The sequence below is a fragment of the Tachypleus tridentatus genome, chromosome 6, assembly GCF_004210375.1.
Source record: "Tachypleus tridentatus isolate NWPU-2018 chromosome 6, ASM421037v1, whole genome shotgun sequence".
Taxonomy (NCBI): Eukaryota; Metazoa; Arthropoda; class Merostomata; order Xiphosura; family Limulidae; genus Tachypleus; species Tachypleus tridentatus.
This window is the reverse complement of record NC_134830.1, coordinates 88984167-89003698: the sequence shown is the minus strand read 5'-3', so window position 1 is coordinate 89003698 and position 19532 is coordinate 88984167. Positions and strand designations below refer to the sequence as shown.

The following is a 19532-nucleotide window of genomic DNA, read 5'->3' as shown; positions in this document are numbered from 1 at the left end:
GGTATTACTGAATCCACTTTGATTGAGATTGATGTTTGCACAACAGATTAATTCATTACTGGAGAAACTTATATTGATCATGGTGATGTGTGGTGGTGTGCATTAGATACTGAAGCCTTTTAAATTAATCATATTCTAATTAAACATGCCAGTTCCTTAGTTATCATTTTCTATTTAAACACACTAGTGCTCTGGTTATTATATTCTAATTAAACAAGCAAGTATTTTATTTATCAATACTTTATTTCAAATGATATTCTTGGTCTAGTATAACAATCTTTTCTTTGCATTGGAAATAAGAAGTTTACTATATTCTTTTATCAGAAAATTGACTAACATTAGAAGCACAGTGGATTTATCTATATTATATACAAGTCTGATTTTCTTTAATTCATTTGACAATGTGTATATAACTTAAAAAGCAAGCCGAAACAAAGATAAATTAAACAAAAAACACTGCATTAATTGAAAAGATCTCCGGATACAAGCTATAATGGGAGATTATAAAATGTATCCTAGGTTTTGAAGGTGATTGAGGATGTAGTGCCCACATTGTGGTGATAATACACCATCTATCAGTCTTAACCTCCATTTGCCAGTCTCATACAAGGAATAAAAGTGAAGCAATAGGTATAGAAACATAAAGTAGGAGAGCAAGATGTGGTTGCTCAAGCCCACAATGTCCCACATCTATATCACCCTTCACTGCCTGCAGACAGTTGTGGGAAGGTAACTACTTTCCCAAGTAAAAAGAAAAAAATTAATTGAAATAAAAATAAGGAAATAAGATACTACCATTTGGGGGTACATAAGTTGAAAACTTACCTCATGAAGTTAGCATTCCAGGCCCAATATGGTAGAAGGGCACTATCGACAGCACAGAAAATAAACTATACCAGCATGAAGTGTCCCATACTAGTTTATTTGAATAGCTTGTTTGTTTCGGCTTGCTTTGTAAGTCAACTAATGTTACTAGAGGTTTGGATTTGTAGTTTTTAATGCAGTCCTTCCTTGGGATTTTGCGTATTTAACTTCATTAAAATGTATTCATTTTCACTAAAATATTATAAAAAAGAAGAATGATGAAGTTAAGAAGCTAGCTAATGATTAATGTCTTTTTTGTACAGTTTTCAAACACCATTGTCAAAAGTATCAATTACAAAATCAGTATACTGATAAATATCCAAATGCCTATTTGACAATTTTCAGTCAAACACAAAAATCCTCTTACAGAATTATTTCACTAATATCCACTGTGATTACAGATTTTCAGACACATAAATGGAAGTCATGAATATCAATGACATAATCAATAGACTATTTGATCAATATAGAACATGTTTACAGGGTCTTTTTCACGTAACTTGGCACTCAGGAATGTCTATGATACAATCATTTGACAAGTTAATTAATATCTAAGGTGTTTACAGTTTTTCAGACAAACACATACAAATCGTGAATATAAATGACACAATCATTTGACTAGTTAGTTAATATCCAGTGTGTTTTCAGTTTTTCAGATAAATAAATACAGGTCCTGAATTTCAACAATACAGTCCTTAGCCTAGTTAGCTAATATCCAATGCTAATGTCAATGACACAAACATTTGACTAGTTAATTAATATTCAATGTGTTTACAGTTTTTCAGATAAATATATAAAGGTCCTGAATTTCAACAATACAATCCTTAGATTAGTTAGTTAATATTTAATGTTTTTACAGTTTTTCTGACAAACTTGTAGAAGTCGTGAATATCAATGACAAAATCAGTGGACTAGTGCTGCAGTTAATATTGCCAGTTGATGTCCGAGATGTTTTTACAGTTTTTTTAGTAAATTACAAACTTCATGAGTATGAATGACACCTTTGTTTGAGTGTAAGTTAAAAACATTGAATCTAAAATTATTTCAATAAACTATTTGAGTAGGAAAGAAATGTAAAACAAATACTTACCAAAATTTCCTACAAAAATCAATTAATCAAGTTCAATCACAAAAAGAATACCAAACTAATTTCCTTTCATGATCTTTCTTTAAAATACCTTAAAACATAATAGATATGAAATCATTTCTCAACAAGAACTCTATGATGACAAAGTAAATTAGAGTCTGTTCATTTTCCAATTTATTTTACTGTGTTAAGCCTTCAGTTTTTTTTTCATTTCAAGTCGATACACTATTTAAACCTCCTTTCTTCCATTTTTCACATTTACAAATGTATCACAAGTGGTTACATCGAAGTTCCCATCCAGCAGTGGGGTTTTCTACATGTATAGCCAGTACAAAGGCTTCGTTTCTCAGTCGACGCTCACCTGTTGAACATTAAAACAGGGGTACTATTGAGACAGTGAAGTGTTAAAAGTCCTTCAGTGACTAATTTATTATAAACACTTAATTTACATCATACCACATGTGCAACATGGTTCCACATTTGATAGATTTGATAACTACTGATAGATTCTATACATCAAATATAACTCTTGAATAATCCTATATATCAAATACAACTTCACAATGATTCCACAAACAGCTAAAATTCCAGATAGATCCTATGTAGCAACTATGACGCCTAATTCTTCCCAAACAACTGTCTCCCAGGATTCATTCTGCTTGCCAAGTATAACTACTGATCAATCCCACCAACTAATATAACTCCTAATGGATCCCACCTTCCAAATATACCAGCATGAAGTGTCCCCTACAAGTTTGTTTGAATAGCTCATTTGTTTCAGCTTGCTTTGTAAATCAACTAACTTTCACCAATAAATATAGTTATTGATGGATCTCTCCCACTAATATAGCTCATGATAACTCCCAACTTCCAAACATAACTCTTGATGGATCCCATCTTTCAAACATAACTCTTGATGGTTCCCATCTTCCAAATATAGCTCATGATAACTCCCAACTTCCAAACATAACTCTTGATGGATCCCATCTTTCAAACATAACTCTTGATGGTTCCCATCTTCCAAATATAGCTCTTGATGGATCTCATCTTCCAAACAAAGCTCATGCTGGATTTCACCAATAAATAAAAACCATTGTTGGATTCCTCCTACTAATATATCCCTTTGTTGATCCCTCCTACTAAAAACTATAACTTAAGATTGATCCCGTCTATTAATATACCTCCTGATGTATCTCATCAACCAAATAAACCTCCTGTTGAATCTCACTAATATATCAATATCACATATCAAAAAATACCTTGTGAGTTCAACCCATTAATATAACTCCTGATGGATTCCACCTACCAAATATAGCTCTTGATTGGTCCTACTCATCAAAATACCTTTTGATTTACCTCACCTTCCAAATATAGCTTTTGATTTATCCCATCTACCAATATAACTTCTGATGAAAAATGTGTGTACATTTATACTAAGCATCTGGTGTTGTCAGCCTGAACAGAACTGTGATTACTGTTTTCATTTTTCAACTTAAAGTTAACTTTATAACTCAGTTGAAATAACTATTATGATATAGCTTTAAAATCTGAGAATTCATAAAAATACTAACATGTAATTTGTAAAATGTAGAAAGATCTTGGTGGAATAAATGATAGAATAAAGAAAAATGAATTCACCAATATATCTTATAATTGGCAGCACTTAACTGTGTATAAGGGGTATTTTTATCCTAACACTCAACTTACCAAAGTTCCCACCAACTTCATGCAAAGAATGTGTCTTCACAAATGTAGCAGCATCCGTATTTGTTTGTAAACAATATTGAGTTGGATTAAACCCATTTAAAACATCATACATTGTTCTGTAGACCAAACAAGATTGATAAAACATTAGTGTATCTCATCTATGTAATACAGATTCATCACAGTAAAGCATATTACCGAAAGTTAAGGGCACCATATATCATATAATTCTACATAAGTTAACAAAACTTTCCTCACTAACTATAATATTCTGAAAGACAAGCAAAAACGTTTCTTCCTGATATTACTGTATTAACAAAGATAACAAGTACATGTCCTTGTTTACTATAATATTTCAGGAGACAAGCAACATTTCTTCTTCGTGATATTATTATACTAACAAAGGTAATAGTTGCTGTCCTTAATTACTATAATATTCCAAAAGACAAGCAACATCTCTTTTTACTGATATTATTATACTACCAAAGGCAACAAGTAGTTTCCTTAAATTCTATAATATTCCAGGAGACAAGCAAAATACCTTCATCCTGATATTATTATACTAAAAGAGGTATCAAGTAGCTATCCTTAATTACAATAATATTACAGGAGACAAGAAACATCTTATTCTTTCCGATATTAATACACTAACAAAGGTAACAAGTAGTTGTCCTTAATTACTGTAAAATTCCAGGAGAAAAGCAACATCTCTTCTTCTTGATAATATACTAAAAAAGGTATTAAGTAGCTGTCCTTAATTACCATAATATTCAGAAACAAGGAACATCTATTCTTCCTGATATTATTATACTAATAAAGGTAACAAGTTGATGTCCTTAATTACTATAATATTCCCGAAGACAAGCAACATCTCTTCTTCCTGATATTAATATACTAACAAAGGTAAAAAATAGCTGTCCTTTATGTCTATAATATTCCAGATATAAGCAACATCTCATCTTTCTAATAATATCATACTAACAAAGGTAACAAGTAACTGCCCTTAATTATTATAATATTCCTGGAGACAAGCAGTGTCTCTTCTTCCTGATATTATTGTATTGACAAAGGTAACAAGGAGCTGCCCTTAATTACTATAATCTTCCTGGAGACAAGCAACATATTTTCTTCCTGCCCATAATAGTATACTACTTCAGGATGTAACAAAGATCTCCCATATTTAAATTATTAATTCATGATATAACAGAGATCTCTCATATCTAACTATATTATGCTTGAAAGTAAGAAGCATTTTTCATTACTCACTTTGATGATATGTGAGATAACATACATCTGCTTTCCTGACTATAATATTACTGCAGGAAATAATAAACAAGTTTAGTATATATCATGTTTCAAGTAACTTTATACAACAAATCCTTTCTCACCTATGAGAGTAATCATCATTATTAGGAATCTCCTGTGAATAGGAAATCACATCTAGATGGTAAGCTGCTTTGTAGATCACATCACCAACCCTAGTATTATTGTCAATACATACAGAGAAAGGTCTGGAATCAAACTGTTGAGGTTTTAGTTCTATCTCGACTTTGCTGACATTTGACTAGAAGATACATTAGAGACTATTTGTTTGAATAGAGAAGATGATGCTTCAATTCATTTTTATATATCTTTTAACCTTACCTGATTCAATTGTATGACTCTAGATAATATGTTTAAATTCTAAAGAAAGAAGACATTCACTGGCAAAATAAAATGGAAATTGTCTATGCCAGTATCATGTTTTATTATTAATTATACATTTCACGTCAACAATAGAAAGCTTGTATTTATATAACATTGTTCACCTTGAATACGTTTTACAACTCTTTGAAACCCTTTACAGAGAAAATGTCTCTTTACACTGAACTAATAATGTCATAGCTGCTATCTATTGTATTGGTTTTAGGCCTAGTGAATGGTATCACTCATCTCTACCTTGCTAAGCTGGTAGATAATTACCACGAAAAAGAGTGGATTGGTCATATAAAGTTGTCAAACTCCCACTTTACTTGTGAAAAAGGTACTGTCTCATGGAAAGGTCTTCATTTTCATCCTGTGTGCATGAGAGATGACTTGCATGCTACTCCCAGACACTAAAGATCACCTGAAAATGACTCACACAAGTGTTTGATTTAACATGTACAGTAGTGTTCTTGGAAAGGCATATTTTCCTTTATGAAACCTGCTATACTTACAGCTTGGGAAAGGTACATTCTCTTTTATGAAATCAGATAATTTGAGATCTTTTGGAAATCGCTCCATGAAACCAGATAATCTAATGATTTTGGATGGTGTACTTTCATTTATATAACCTTATTATCCAGTGGCTTTGAAAGGTACATATACATTACTCAGAAATGAATTTAAAAAATTAATAGGGGTGTGGCCAATAAAAGTTGGCATTAAAAACAAAAAATACTTCTTAAAAATGGTGTGTGTGTGTATATACACAATGTGAAAACGTTCATTTTGGTTTTAAATAGGGCAAGTTGAAAGCAGTACATTGATTCATAATGTATAGAAAAGATATCTTTAAGTACAATACTCTGCCACGAAAAATAATCTAAGCTTGTGAATAATACCACCTGACTTAATTTCAGCTACCTGCTGTCATGTCACTATAATTAAAGGAAACAATTTCAGTTACTTGCAGTCACCTCACTATAATTAACAGAAACAATTTCAGCTACTTGCAGTCACCTCACTATAATTAACAGAAACAATTTCAGCTACTTGCAGTCACCTCACTATAATTAACAGAAACAATTTCAGCTACCTGCAGTCATGTCACTATAATTAATGGAAACAATTTCAGCTAATTGGAGTCACTGCACTATAATTAAAGGAAACATTTTCAACTACCTACAGTCACCTCACTATAATTAAAGGAAAGAATTTCTCAACCTGCAATCAACTCATTATAATTAAAGGAAACAATTTCAGCTACCTTACTTTCTAGGCCAAATACATTCTAATTCAATCCACCTGTGTGACTCTCTGCAAAAGGGCATGCTTTTATTGAAGTAATAAAATTTTGATATACACTCAACTACCTAAACTTCTCCAACACTAGCCTGTTTTTCCTTCAAATAACATAAATTTAGAAACATGTCCAATTCTTCGAATTTGTGTTTCAAGCACATAGTTTGGTGTAATCAGTGTTGCATTGGAACTATGTAACCAGCATAAACTATACCAAAGTCCTTGTAAGATCCACACTTATAATTACTTTCTTGTCATCATTCATAACATGTTGTTTCATTATAACTTTTGTTATCATTAAATACTAATTTTGAAGATAGTCCCAAGAAGAACTAAAAATTTTAAAAGATCAGAAATGTCAGACTAGCTTTCTACAACTCTCCCATCACTTTCTCTGACACTGTGAAATATTTAGGCCTCACATTAAATTGTAGTTTTAATCTGTAGCTCCCATATCACAGAAATGTATGAGAAAATTACAAGCCAGAATGGCATAATATAAGAAAATTAGCCACAATGCACACAACTGCGAGACAATCAGTATTCCATACACATAAATCCTTCATGAGAACCACTATAGAAATGCATGTATAGTAACATGTAAACACAAATATTCATAAAATTACAACTGAGATGCATGATTGCGTATCACCTCCCTATCTACTCTGTTATGTTGAAAAACACTCTGACTTCTCATCTACTGAAACTAGATTATTTAACCTTGCAATAAAACATTACAATAGTCACTTGAGTCTCTCTTCCCTTTTATTGACCCTGTTACATCTTACGTATTATATCTTGGTTTGAATCCTACCAGCAGTAATTCACGTCACCTTCATCTAATCAGACTTAAATTCAGTTTTGTCCAGTGAAAGTAGGTTTTCTACAACATACTCCCATAATAAACCCATTATTTCAAGGCATTAGATCTGTAGATCCCAGCCATGGCATTTGGATCTATATACCCCTGCCAAGCCTTGTTCAGGACCGTTTGTTACAGCAGACTTCTTCTTGTCTTCTCAGCTATTCTAACTACCTGGATTCACCTTTCCTTCACTTTAAACAACATTAAATACCACTTGTGGGACAAAGAAGGACTAGATAATCTTCAAACACTCTGGATGATAAATGGTACAAGTTGTTTTGTACCTAAGATAATTTTTCTACCCAAATACCTGCTTAGTTTATGTTCTGATAGACAAAGACTATTTCTATGGTTGCAGTAGTTGGGGTATTCTTGGGTATTATTCATTCATCTAGAGTCTATTCCATTGGAAGAACTAACTTATTTGAATTTCTTCAAGAAAGATATATATTTTGTTAAATTACATACTAAGTTGAGTGAATGTGTTATTAATAAAGTATCTAGAAGGCTTCTTTTAACTATCTTTTTATTCTGTACAGTTCATATCCCATTGTTATAGTATGGCTTCTTCTCTGGCATAATGGGCTATGGCTGATAGATTACATGCTGTCAAATTGCTAGCTCTTGAATTCTAATTGTTTTGGTATTTTTGTCTCTCTTGTGGAGTCCACATTCACAATGAATATAGTAAATTGTGTTTTTTCTCTCCATGAAGTATATGTTAGCTTATTGCATTATGGCTTGTGAATGCTCTTCTCACATTACTTTTCATACAAGAGACTATCTGCACTGTACTCAATACATGGATTAAATCATGAATTATTCTGTGAAATAGACACTGAAGCCTGCTACTTCAAGAGAGCATTATAAAATCCCATTAGATTTGTTTGTTTAATGTTAAGCACAAAACTACTTAATGGGCACTCTGTGCTATTTTCACCACTATTATTGTAATAAGTTTGCAGAGTTACAGCTGTACTACTGGGGGACAAAATCACATAAAAATAAATCAATATCAGATATAAGCACCGTTAGTGATAAATATATGTAATATTTTAGTAAGTCTCTCTTTATTTGAATTACCCTAAAGATCAATGTAAGACTACTATTTGGGCTTGTAATAAATCTGAACTGGAAGATTAATCAATGTGTTAACTAAATAATTGAAAAAGCGGCTGGTTTCTTTATAATAATGAATATCTGATAGTTTTGTATTCTACTCTAAAATAAATATTTGTCCTTATACATTTTGAATGTCAAGTTTTCACAGTATTAAATTCTCCTCTTTGAAATGGTTTCTATAACACGCTAATCGTACACTTTATGAGATAGTATGTGCTGCATTATATACTTTAAAATAACCGTTACATAATATAAATAATAATAAATAATCAATTACATTAAATTTATTAAGAATATAAAAAAATATGTTCAGTGACAATACTATGTTGTTTATATAACCCCAAAACACTCATCCTCGAGAAATGCAATAATATTAAATCAAATTGTGATGAACACACACACACATATATATGTATACATATACATAAATACTTTATGGGTTTGCACTCTTATAAGTGCTGCTACAGTCACAGTCTAGAATACGTAATTAGTTTTTGTTAACCTCTTGCACAATACTCACAGAGGTGTTACTGTTGACCAGAAGAAAACAAATATGTTGACCTTACTTGTTCTTGTCCTATTATGTCGTAGAAATCTACTCCAAGCTTCTTTCTTAGCTTCTTTTTCTAGGGATGAAAATAGACATATATGCCTTCAAAATACCTAAAGCAACTAATTTCAGACAAACAAGTAATTTTTTTTCCCTTGACAAGATTATGAGTTTTTGCATCACCAATTATTCTTTATGGAAGTTCTAACTGTTAAAAGTACTCAACCTTCAACGCTAGATTATTCTTTGAACATTAGGATTTTAACACTATAAACACTACTATTTGTTAGACCAATGATAAAATGTAACTGTCTGGTTGAAACATTCTTATTGAATTTCGATGTCCATAATTATTTCTACTAAAATATCAGTGCAAAATTTCACAAACTAACTTACTAATTTATGATCAGCTTTCTTTAAGGCTTTGTATTCGTTATTCTTTCGTACTTGTTTTAACAAGCAAACTGGGATCTGAAAACAGAATTAGTTAGAAGAAAGACTCAGTAACACTTTGTACTGCACACAAAAATTATAATAAAAATAAGTAATTGGCGTTAAAAATATAATAAACAAATTATAATATTAAAACATAAAAATAAATAAATGGGTAAACTAATATTGGCAACATACTATGGACAGTTAAAGTACAAAGCGTTACAGAGGGTTGATTACGTTAAAACGATTTTAAATATGTCACGTGACAACACAGCCTGTATGAAGTGGCTGTGAGACAGATGTATCACAATGTATCTCAGGACAGCTGGTATGGATATTAACAGTTTTACTGATAAGGAGAGAACAACCTTTCGACCTTCCTTACTCATCTTCAGGTTAAGAAAGAGTTTGCAAGTAACTGTTGCCGGACACATGCCTTAGGGACAAGAGTATAAACGGGTATGGGATTGTAGCCGACGTTGCAGTTGGATATTAGGTTATTAATTAGTGTAGGTATAAAAAGGTGTTCTTTTATATTGGTTTAATTTTGGTTTTAGTTGTTTGTACAAATAGGGCTTCTTTGATTTTGCGTTTGTTTATATTTATTTCCCTACTTAGTATCAGGGTGTTTTCAATGGTTATGTTGAGTAAGTGGCACATTACATGTGTTTTTTTTTCTTTTTTGGTCTTTGCATCTAGTTTCCATTTTTCTGCTTGTTTCTCCAATTTTGAAATCGTGGCAGTTGTTGCATTGTATTTTATAATTAATGTTGGTGTTGTGTTTGACAGTGTAGTTTTTACATAGTATGGACTTCAGTTTTGTACTTGGTTTTGAATAAATTTGGTATTTACTGGAATGTGTTTTGTTATAAGTTTTTTCCAAATGTTGGTTATTTTTTCGCTGATGTCGAGAACATATGGTATGTAGCAGTATAAGGTTTTGTAGTTTGTTGTATCTTGGGATTTATTGCTGTTTGTTGTTGGTCTAGGTGTGTGCGTATAATTTTTATATGGTTTTTTGAGGAAATTTGATGATGTTGATGAAATGTTGTTTTATTTTGTTAATTTCATCATTAATTCTATAGGGTGAGCAGAGTTTTGTGTCTGTGTTTATTTAGTTTCTTAATATGTTAAGTTTTTGTTTTGTTTCATGTGCTGAGTCCCAGGGAATGTACAATCTTGTATGGGTGCTTTTTCTGTGTATTTCTGTTTTGAATTGTGTATCAGTGCTAATGATCTTGAGGTTAAGAAATGCTTAGGTCACTACAACATCGGTATTACGCATACTGATGGCTTTTGGTAAGTGTATACATTAGCTCTTCCTGATACAAAACATTTGTATACTCTCACTTGTGATCAGATCAGAAAACTGGAGTTATACTTAATAGCAATGGAGAACAAAGGAATTTTAATCAGCTTGGGTACCACAATTAACCGGAAAAAAAAGCATTGCAATAGGTGAGATACCACAAACACAAATGGTAGTGGCTAGAGCCTTCCACGTATTTTACACAACAGTACGCAAGAAAAATGTATCTCAGAATGGCCGGTATGGGTATTAACACTTTTATTGATAAGAAGAGAACAACGTTGCGACCTTCCTAGGTCATCTTCAGGTTAACAAGAAGTACGCAAGAAACATAATCAAGATGACTCTTAATCTGGAAAAGTGGCACAGGTTGCGTATACACGGACTACTTCCAAGACATATTTGCTCAACTGTCTCATACTTCAAGTAGCTGAAGAGTGAAATGAATACCCAATGCTATTTCATACGAAAATATGTTGATAAAATCACACACTTATGGGTTTTTGTGCAGTACTGAAACAAGCAATAGAAAACTGTTAATGTCGTACATTAAGTCAACTAGAGCGAGTCTCCATGAAGGAGTGCTATACTTTAGACACCAAGCCTTATGAAAGGGCCTTTTATTTGTTTGATTCTTTTTGTAGTTAAGTAAAATACGCTATCTGTGCTGAGTCCACCACGGGTACCGAAATAGGTTTCTAGTGTTGTAAGTCCGATAACATATCGCTTTGCTACTGTGGAGCAAAAACCTTTTGGAAGAAAAAAATACTCTGCACGATCGTCATGTAGAGCATGCTAAACATAGCAACAAAAACAGTAACCATGTGATGAGGTTTCTGAATAATTTTAATATAACCTAGTCTTTTTCACTGAAATTTGTTATGTATGAAAATTCAAACTAAAATGTTCTCTTCTACATAATCCCTATTTTTGTTGGAATACGTTAGCCGAATTGCATAAATAAAATTATAAAAACATGAAAGTGAATATAGTTGGCAACAATTCTTATATTGTGAATCTCTAGTATTTCTAATGACCTCTATGTGTTCTGCTCATTACAGATATCGAAGCCAACTTTTTAACGGTATAAGCCCTTAGTGTTGGCATTGAGCTCCTGGTGTAGATATTATCTGTTAGTAACATTCTCACAAAAACATTTTGGTTTATTAACCAAAAGCATTAAGTTATCAGAATTATTAATATGTACATTATTTCCAGTTTCGTTTGTAGAATTTACACCATAGCATGAGAAGCAGTTAATAAGGTTATTAATCAAACATGTCATGAAATAAGTACAATCAAACGATTGAACATTAGGAAATGGTATGTTATAAATATAAAAAAACAAAGATTGAAATATTGTATTTGAAGCAAACATTACTTAATTTACCGTCCACAAAATATCTCTATACTTGATCAACATTTCTGTGACCCTGCACGTTATACGAGCCATATGAAGTTCAGATTGTAAGTCGCCTTTTGGTGTAGGAGGAAAGAGGTTTGGTGCTATTATCATAGCGATGTTCCGAAGACTCATCTTGATCTTGTCTTCATCTGCTGCTAACCGTGCCAGAAATGTGACAAGAGCCTAAACAAGAAAAAAACATTTTATCATTCGGTTACGTTATTTATACTTAATTATCTTGAATACTTTATGTAGATTTGTAAATACTCTTTTAGTATTATTTTATAAACTATAAATTTCAGACCAACTAGTAAAACTCTCAGATAATTTACAATAAACATGGTCTAAACAATGTGTCACTATTCAAAAGTCAACAAATCTCTCCATATCTTTATAGGTATCAATGGTATTGTTGAATAAAATGAACTTAGATAGAATATCAGTGGTAATGTTGTACATTAAATGGAGTATCAATAGTATTCTTCAATGAAATTAAGAGGCACATAAATGTCGTTGTTCAATGAAGTTAAGTGGAATAACAGTGGTACTACTGAATAAAATTACGTGCCACATAAATGTTGAGATTGAATGAAGTTAAGTACACAATCAATGTTATTGTCGAATAAAATTAAGTGCCACATAAATGTTGTTGTTGAATAAACTGTGGAATATCACTGGTATTGTACAACGTCATTAAGTGGAGTATGAACGGAATTGTTGAATAAAGTTAAGTGGAATATCAGTGGTATTGTAGAATGACATTAAGTGGAGTATCAATGGTATTGTTGAATGAAGTTAAGTGGAATATCAGTGGTATAGTTGGACAATATTAAGTGCAGTATCAATTGTATTTTCAATGAAGTGGAATATCACTGGTATAGTAAGATGATATTAAGTGGAGTATCAAAAAAATATTCAATGAAGTTAAGTGGAACATCAGAGGTATTGTCGGGCGATATTACATGGAGTATCAATGGTATTTTCAATGAAGTTAAGTGGAATATCTGTGGTATTTAGGATGCCATTAAGTGGAGTATCAAAGATATTATTGAATGAAGTTATTGGAACATCAGTGGTATTGCAAGACGACATTAAGTGGAGTGTCAATGGTATTTTCAATGAAGTTAAGTAGAATATCAGTTGTATTGCAGGATGACATTAACTGGAATATCAATGGTATGGTTGAATGAAGTTAAGTGGAATATTAGTGGTATTGTTAGACAACATTAAGTGGAGTATCAATAGCGTTGTTGAATGAGGTTAAGTAGAATATCAGTGGTTCTGTCGGACGACATTAAGTGGAGCATCAAGTATTTTCAATAAATTTAAGTGGCACATCGCTGATATCGTAGGAAGACGTTAATTAAACTATCAAAGTGGAATATCAGTGGTATTTAGGATGCCATTAAATGGAGTATCAAAGATATTATTGAATGAAGTTACGTGAAATATCAGTGGTATTGTAGGATGACATTAACTGAAGTGTCAATGGTATAGTTGAATTATGTTAAGTGGAATATCAGTGGTGTTGTTGGACATTAAGTGGAGTGTAACTAGTATTGTTGAATGAAGTTAAGTGGAATATAAGTGGTACTGTTGGACAACATTAAATGGAGCATGAAAGGTATTAATAAATGAAGTTAAGGGAAATATCAGTAGTATTGTAGGATGACATAACATGGAGTATTAATGGTATAGTTGAACTATGTTAAGTGGAATATTAGTAGTATTGTAGGAGACATTAAATGGAGTATGAATGGTATTACTGAATGGCGTTGAGTGGAATATCAGTGGTATTGTTGACAACAATAAGTGGAGTATCAATGGTATGTTCAACGAAATTAAGTGAAATATCAGTGTTATTGTTTGAAGACATTAAGTGGAGTACAAATGGTATCTAAAAATGAAGTTAAGTGAAATATCAGTGGTGTTGTGGGACATTAAGTGGAGTATCAAAGGTATTTTAAATCAAGTTAAGTGGAATATTAGTGGAATTGCCATATGATATTGAATGGAATATCCATGGTATAGTTGAATGAAGTTAAGTGGAATATCAGTGGTGTTGTACCATGACATTAAAAGAAGTATAATGGATTATTGAATGACGTTAAGTGGAATATCAGTGGTAATGTTGGACATTAAGTGGAGTATCAATGTTATTGTTCAAAGAAGTGGAATATCAAAGGTATTGTCGGACGACATTAACTATCAAAGGATTAACTGCATGAAGTTAAGTGGAATATTAGTGGTATTGTAGGATGACATAAAGTGGAGTATCAACGGTATTATTAAATGAAGTTAAGTAGAATATCAGTGGTATTCTTGGGCGACATTAAGTGGAGTTTCAAAGGCATTTTCCATGAATTTAAGTAGAACATCAGTGGTATTGTTGGACGACCTTAAGTGGAGTATTAATGGTATTTTCAATGAAGTTAAGTGGAATATCAGTGGTAGTATAGGATGACATTAATTGGAGTATCACTAATTTTCAATGAAATTAATTGGAATATGAATGGTATTATTGGACCACATTAAGTGGAGTATCAATGGTATTGGTGATTGAAGTTAGTGGAATATCAGTGGTATTGTCGGATGACATTAACTCTAGTATCAAAGGTATTATTGAAGGAAGTTAAGTGGAATATCTGTGGTATTCTTAGACAACATTAAGTGGAGTATGAATGGTATTGTTGAATGAAGTTTAGTGGAATATCAATGGTATTGTGAAATGAAGTTAAGTGGAATAGAAATGATATTGTCGAACGACATTAAGTGGAATATAAGTGGTATTGTAAAATGAACTTAAGTGGAATATCAATGGTATTGTCGGATGATATTAAGTGGAATATCACTGGTACTCTCAATAAAGGTAAGTGAAATACCAGTGGTATTGTTGGATGACAATAAGTAGAGTATCAAAGGTATTACTGAATAATGTTAAGTGGAATATCTGTGGTATTGTTGGACAACATTAAGTGAAGTATCCATGGTACTGTTGAATGAAGTTAAGTAGAATATTAGTTGGATTGTTGGAGAACATTTAGTAGAGTACAAAAGGTATTGTTGAATGAAGTTAAGTGAAATATCAGTGTTATTGTAGAATGATATTAAGTTTATTATAAATCGTATTTTCAGTTAAGGTAACTGGAATATCAGTGGTATTGTAGGACAACATTAAGTGGAGTATAAATGGTATTTTGAATGAAGTTAGGTGAAATATCAGTGGTATTGTTGGATATTCATGGAGTATCAATGGTATCCTTGAGTAAAATAAAGTGCCATATTGGTGTTATTGTTGGACGACATGAAGTGGAATATCAATGGTACTACTGAACGAAATTAAGTGGAATATCAGTGTTATTGTCCTATGACATTAAGTGGAGTATCACTATAATTCTTAATGAAGTTAAATGGAATATTAGTGGTATTTTTGACAAGAAAGATCTCGATTAATCAATGATAAGAAATTACTTAACTAGCCATCATAAAAAGGGAGAAACATGATCAGTCCATGTCTGTTTTAGAGATCCACTTGAGCACTTTATGATAAAGAAAAATCTTGATTAATCAATGGTAATAAAGTAATTAACCAGTTCATGGTATGATGACAGGTACATGATTGGTCCATGTATTCTATAGAGACACATTTGATCACTTTATGACAAGGAAGATCTTCATTAATCAATGGTAGGAAAGTACTTGTCCATTATGTGATGGGAGGTGGGCGATCAGTACATGTCTGTGAGAGAGACACACTTGATTACTTTATTACAAGGAAGATATTATTTAATCAATGCTAACAAAGTGATTATAAAGTCCATGATATAATGGGAGGTATGTGATCAGTTTATGTATGTGATGTGATAGAGACACATGTGATCACTTTAGGTCCTGTAAGATCTTAATTATTCAATGGTAAGAAAGTACTTAACTAATCAATTAATGATGGGGGGTATATGACCAATCCATGTGTATGATAGAGACCCACTTGATCACTTTATGACAAGGAAGATCTAGACAAATAAATAGTAAGTAGGTACATAACCAGGTCATATGATGGAAGGTACATGATTAATCTAAATCTATGATAAAAACACACTTGATCACTTTATGTCAAGGAAGATAATGATTAATCAAATGTAAAAAAATACTTAACGAGTTCAGTATATCATGATAGGTACGTGATCAGTACACATCTGTGATAGTGACACACATGATCACTTTATATCAAGGAAGATCTTGATTCATCAATGGTAAGAAAGTACTTAACCAGTCCATGGTATGATGGGAAATATATAGTCGGTCCTTGTCTATGACTGAGATAATCTTGATCACTTTATGACAAGAAACATCTAGATAATCAAGGCAAAAAAGTACCTAACCAGAAGATGATAAAAGGGGAGGTACATCATCAGTCCATGTCTGGGATAGAGACACACAATTGATCACTTTAAGGAAGCCCTTGATTAACAAATGATAAGAAAGTAGTTAACCAGTCCATGATATGATGAGTGATATGTTTTCTGTCTGGGATAAAGACACTCTTGACCACTTTATGACATGCAAAATCTTTATTAATCAATGGAAAGAAAGTACTATACCAGTCCATGATATGATGAAAGTACTTAATCAGTCCATGTCTGTGATAGAAACACACTTGATCAATTTAAGAAAAGGAAGCTCTTGATTAATCAATGAAAAGAAAGTAGTTAACCACTCCATGATATAATGGAGGTACGTGATCAGCTCATGCCTGTGAGAGAGACACAATTGATAACTTTATGATAAGGAAGAGCTTGATTATTCAATTGTAAGAAAATACTTAATCAGTCCTATATATGATAATAGGTACATGATCAGTCAACATCTGTGATAGATATCCACTCGATAACTTTATGAAAAAGAAGCTGTTGATCCATCAGTATTAAGAAAGTACTTTCTCAGTCCATGATATGATGTGCATTATGTGATCAGTCCATGTCTGTGATGGGGACACACTCAATCACATTATGTCAAGGAAGATCTTGATTAATGAACATTAAGAAAGTGCTTAACCAGTCCATAATATGATGAGAGATACGTGATCAGTCTGTGTGCCAGATAGAGACATGCTTGTTCATTTTATGAAAATGAAGATCAGTCTAAATCTATGATAGAGACACACTTGCTAACTTTATGACACAGAAAATCTTGATTAATGAGTTGTAAGAAAGCACATAACCAGTTCATGATATGATGGGAGGTATGTGATCCGTTCACGTCTGCAACATATGCACACTTGATAAAATTAAGGCAAGGAAGTTCTTGATTAATCAATGGTAAGAAAGTAGTTATACAGACCATGATATGATGGAAGGTAAGTGATCAGTCCATATCTGTGATAAAAACACAATTGATCACTTTATTACAAGGTAGATCTTGATCAATTAATGACAACAAAGTACATAACTAGTCCATGATATGAGGGGATGTATGCAATTAGTCCATGTCTGTGATAGAGACACAATTGATCATTTTATGACAATGAAGATCATGATTAATCAATATTAAGAAAGTACTTAACCAGGTCATGATATGACGGGAGATACGTGATCAGTGCATGTCTGTTATAGAAACACACTTCAACATGTTATGACAAGAAAGATCTTGATTAATCAATTGTATGAAAGTACTTAACTAGTGAATGATATGATGGGAAGTACGTGGTCAGTCCATCTCAGTGATAGAGACACACTTGATTACTTTATGTCAAGGATGATCTTGATTAATCAATATATAACAAAGTGCATGACCAATCAATGATATGATGGGATGTGATTAGTCTATATGTTTGATAGAGACACACTTGATCACTTTATGACACAAGAAAGTATTAAATCAGTCCATGATATGATGGGAGGTACGTGATAATTCTAAGCCTTTGATAGGGTCATACTTGATCATTTTTGGACAAGGAAGATCTTCATTAATCTATGGTATGAAAGTACTTCACCAGTCCAGAATATGATGAGAGGTACGTGACGAGTCCATGTCTATGATAGACATCCTTTTGAACACTTTATGGCAAGGAAGATCTTGCTTAATCAATGGTATAAAAGTACTTAACAAGTCCATGAGATAATGGGAGGTACGCGATCAGTCCAGATTTGTGATAAAAACACTTGATCAATTTAAGACAAAAATTATCTAGATTGATAAATTGTCACAAAGTACTTAACCAGTCCATGATATGAAGGAAGGTACATCATCCATCCATGTCTGTAAAAGAGACACAGTTGATCACTTTATAAAATGGAAGATTTTCATTAATCAATGGTAAGAAGGTATTTAATTGATCCATGATATGATGGGTGGTAAGTGATAACTCTGTGTCTTTGATACAGAAATAATTGATCACTTTATCAAAAGGAAGAGCTTCATTATTCAATGGTAAAAAGTACTTAACCAGTCCATGACATGATGGGAGGTATGTGATAGAGACACGCTTGATCACTTTATGACAAGGAACATCTTGCTTAATTCATTTTAAGAAAGTACTTAACCAGTACATGATATGATAGGAAATACACCATCAGTCCATATCTGTAATAGAGACACACTTGATCACTTTATGACAAGGAAGGCCAAAATTAATCTATGGTAAGAAAGTACTCAACAAGTTCATGGTATGTTGGGAGGTAGGTTATCAGTCCATGTCTGTGATACAGACACACTTGATCACTCTATTACAAGCATGATCTTCATTAATCAATGATTAAAAGGTGTTTAATCAGTCCATGACATAAGAAGATGTATGTGATTCGATCAGTTCTGTGATAAAGTCACACTTTATCACTTTATGACAAGGAATGTCTTGATTAATCTATCCTAAGAAAGTACTTAACCAGTACATGATATGATAGGTGGTACATGATCACTCTATGTATGTCATAGAGACCCTCTTCATCAATTCATTACAAGGAAGATCTTGATTAATGAGTATTAAGAAAGTACTTAACCAGTCTATGATATGAGGGGAGGTACGTTATCAGTCCATGTCTTTGATAGAAACACACATGATCAATTTAAGACAAAAATATTTTGATTAATCAGTGGTAAAAAGTACTTAACCAGACCATAATATTATAGGAGGTACATAATAAGTCCATGTCTGTCATAGAGACCCACTTGATCACTTCATTACAAGATCTTGATTAATCAATGGTA

At 32.3% G+C, this 19532-nt stretch overlaps 2 protein-coding genes across 5 annotated transcripts in view; both read right to left on the bottom strand.

Annotated features, from left to right (window-relative positions):
- Positions 1 to 224: 224 nt before the first annotated feature.
- LOC143253004 (rho GTPase-activating protein 40-like) lies at positions 225 to 9141 on the bottom strand. Of its 2 annotated transcripts, none has more exons than XM_076506034.1 (4): positions 5594 to 9141; positions 5044 to 5219; positions 3659 to 3774; positions 225 to 2312 (listed from the first exon to the last, which is right to left on the bottom strand). In XM_076506034.1, exons 1-4 carry the CDS (start codon positions 5639 to 5641, stop codon positions 2221 to 2223), a joined length of 432 nt encoding a protein of 143 aa, XP_076362149.1. In that variant the 5' UTR covers positions 5642 to 9141; the 3' UTR covers positions 225 to 2220. The 2 variants fall into 2 exon arrangements, with proteins under 2 accessions (XP_076362149.1, XP_076362150.1); XM_076506035.1 differs by having other exon boundaries at positions 5618 to 9141.
- A 432-nt stretch (positions 9142 to 9573) lies between these two features.
- LOC143253003 (rho GTPase-activating protein 18-like) overlaps positions 9574 to 19532 on the bottom strand; it is a 44574-nt gene continuing 34615 nt past the window's right edge. For 2 of the 3 annotated variants that reach the window (XM_076506030.1, XM_076506033.1), the window contains exons 13-14: positions 12312 to 12509; positions 9574 to 9648 (exon numbers count right to left, since the gene is read on the bottom strand). The gene's annotated coding sequence lies outside the window, so the exon portion shown is untranslated. Of the gene's footprint in view, positions 9649 to 12311; positions 12510 to 12534; positions 15866 to 19532 lie in introns of those variants that run through there. The other variant, XM_076506031.1, reaches the window with a different exon arrangement.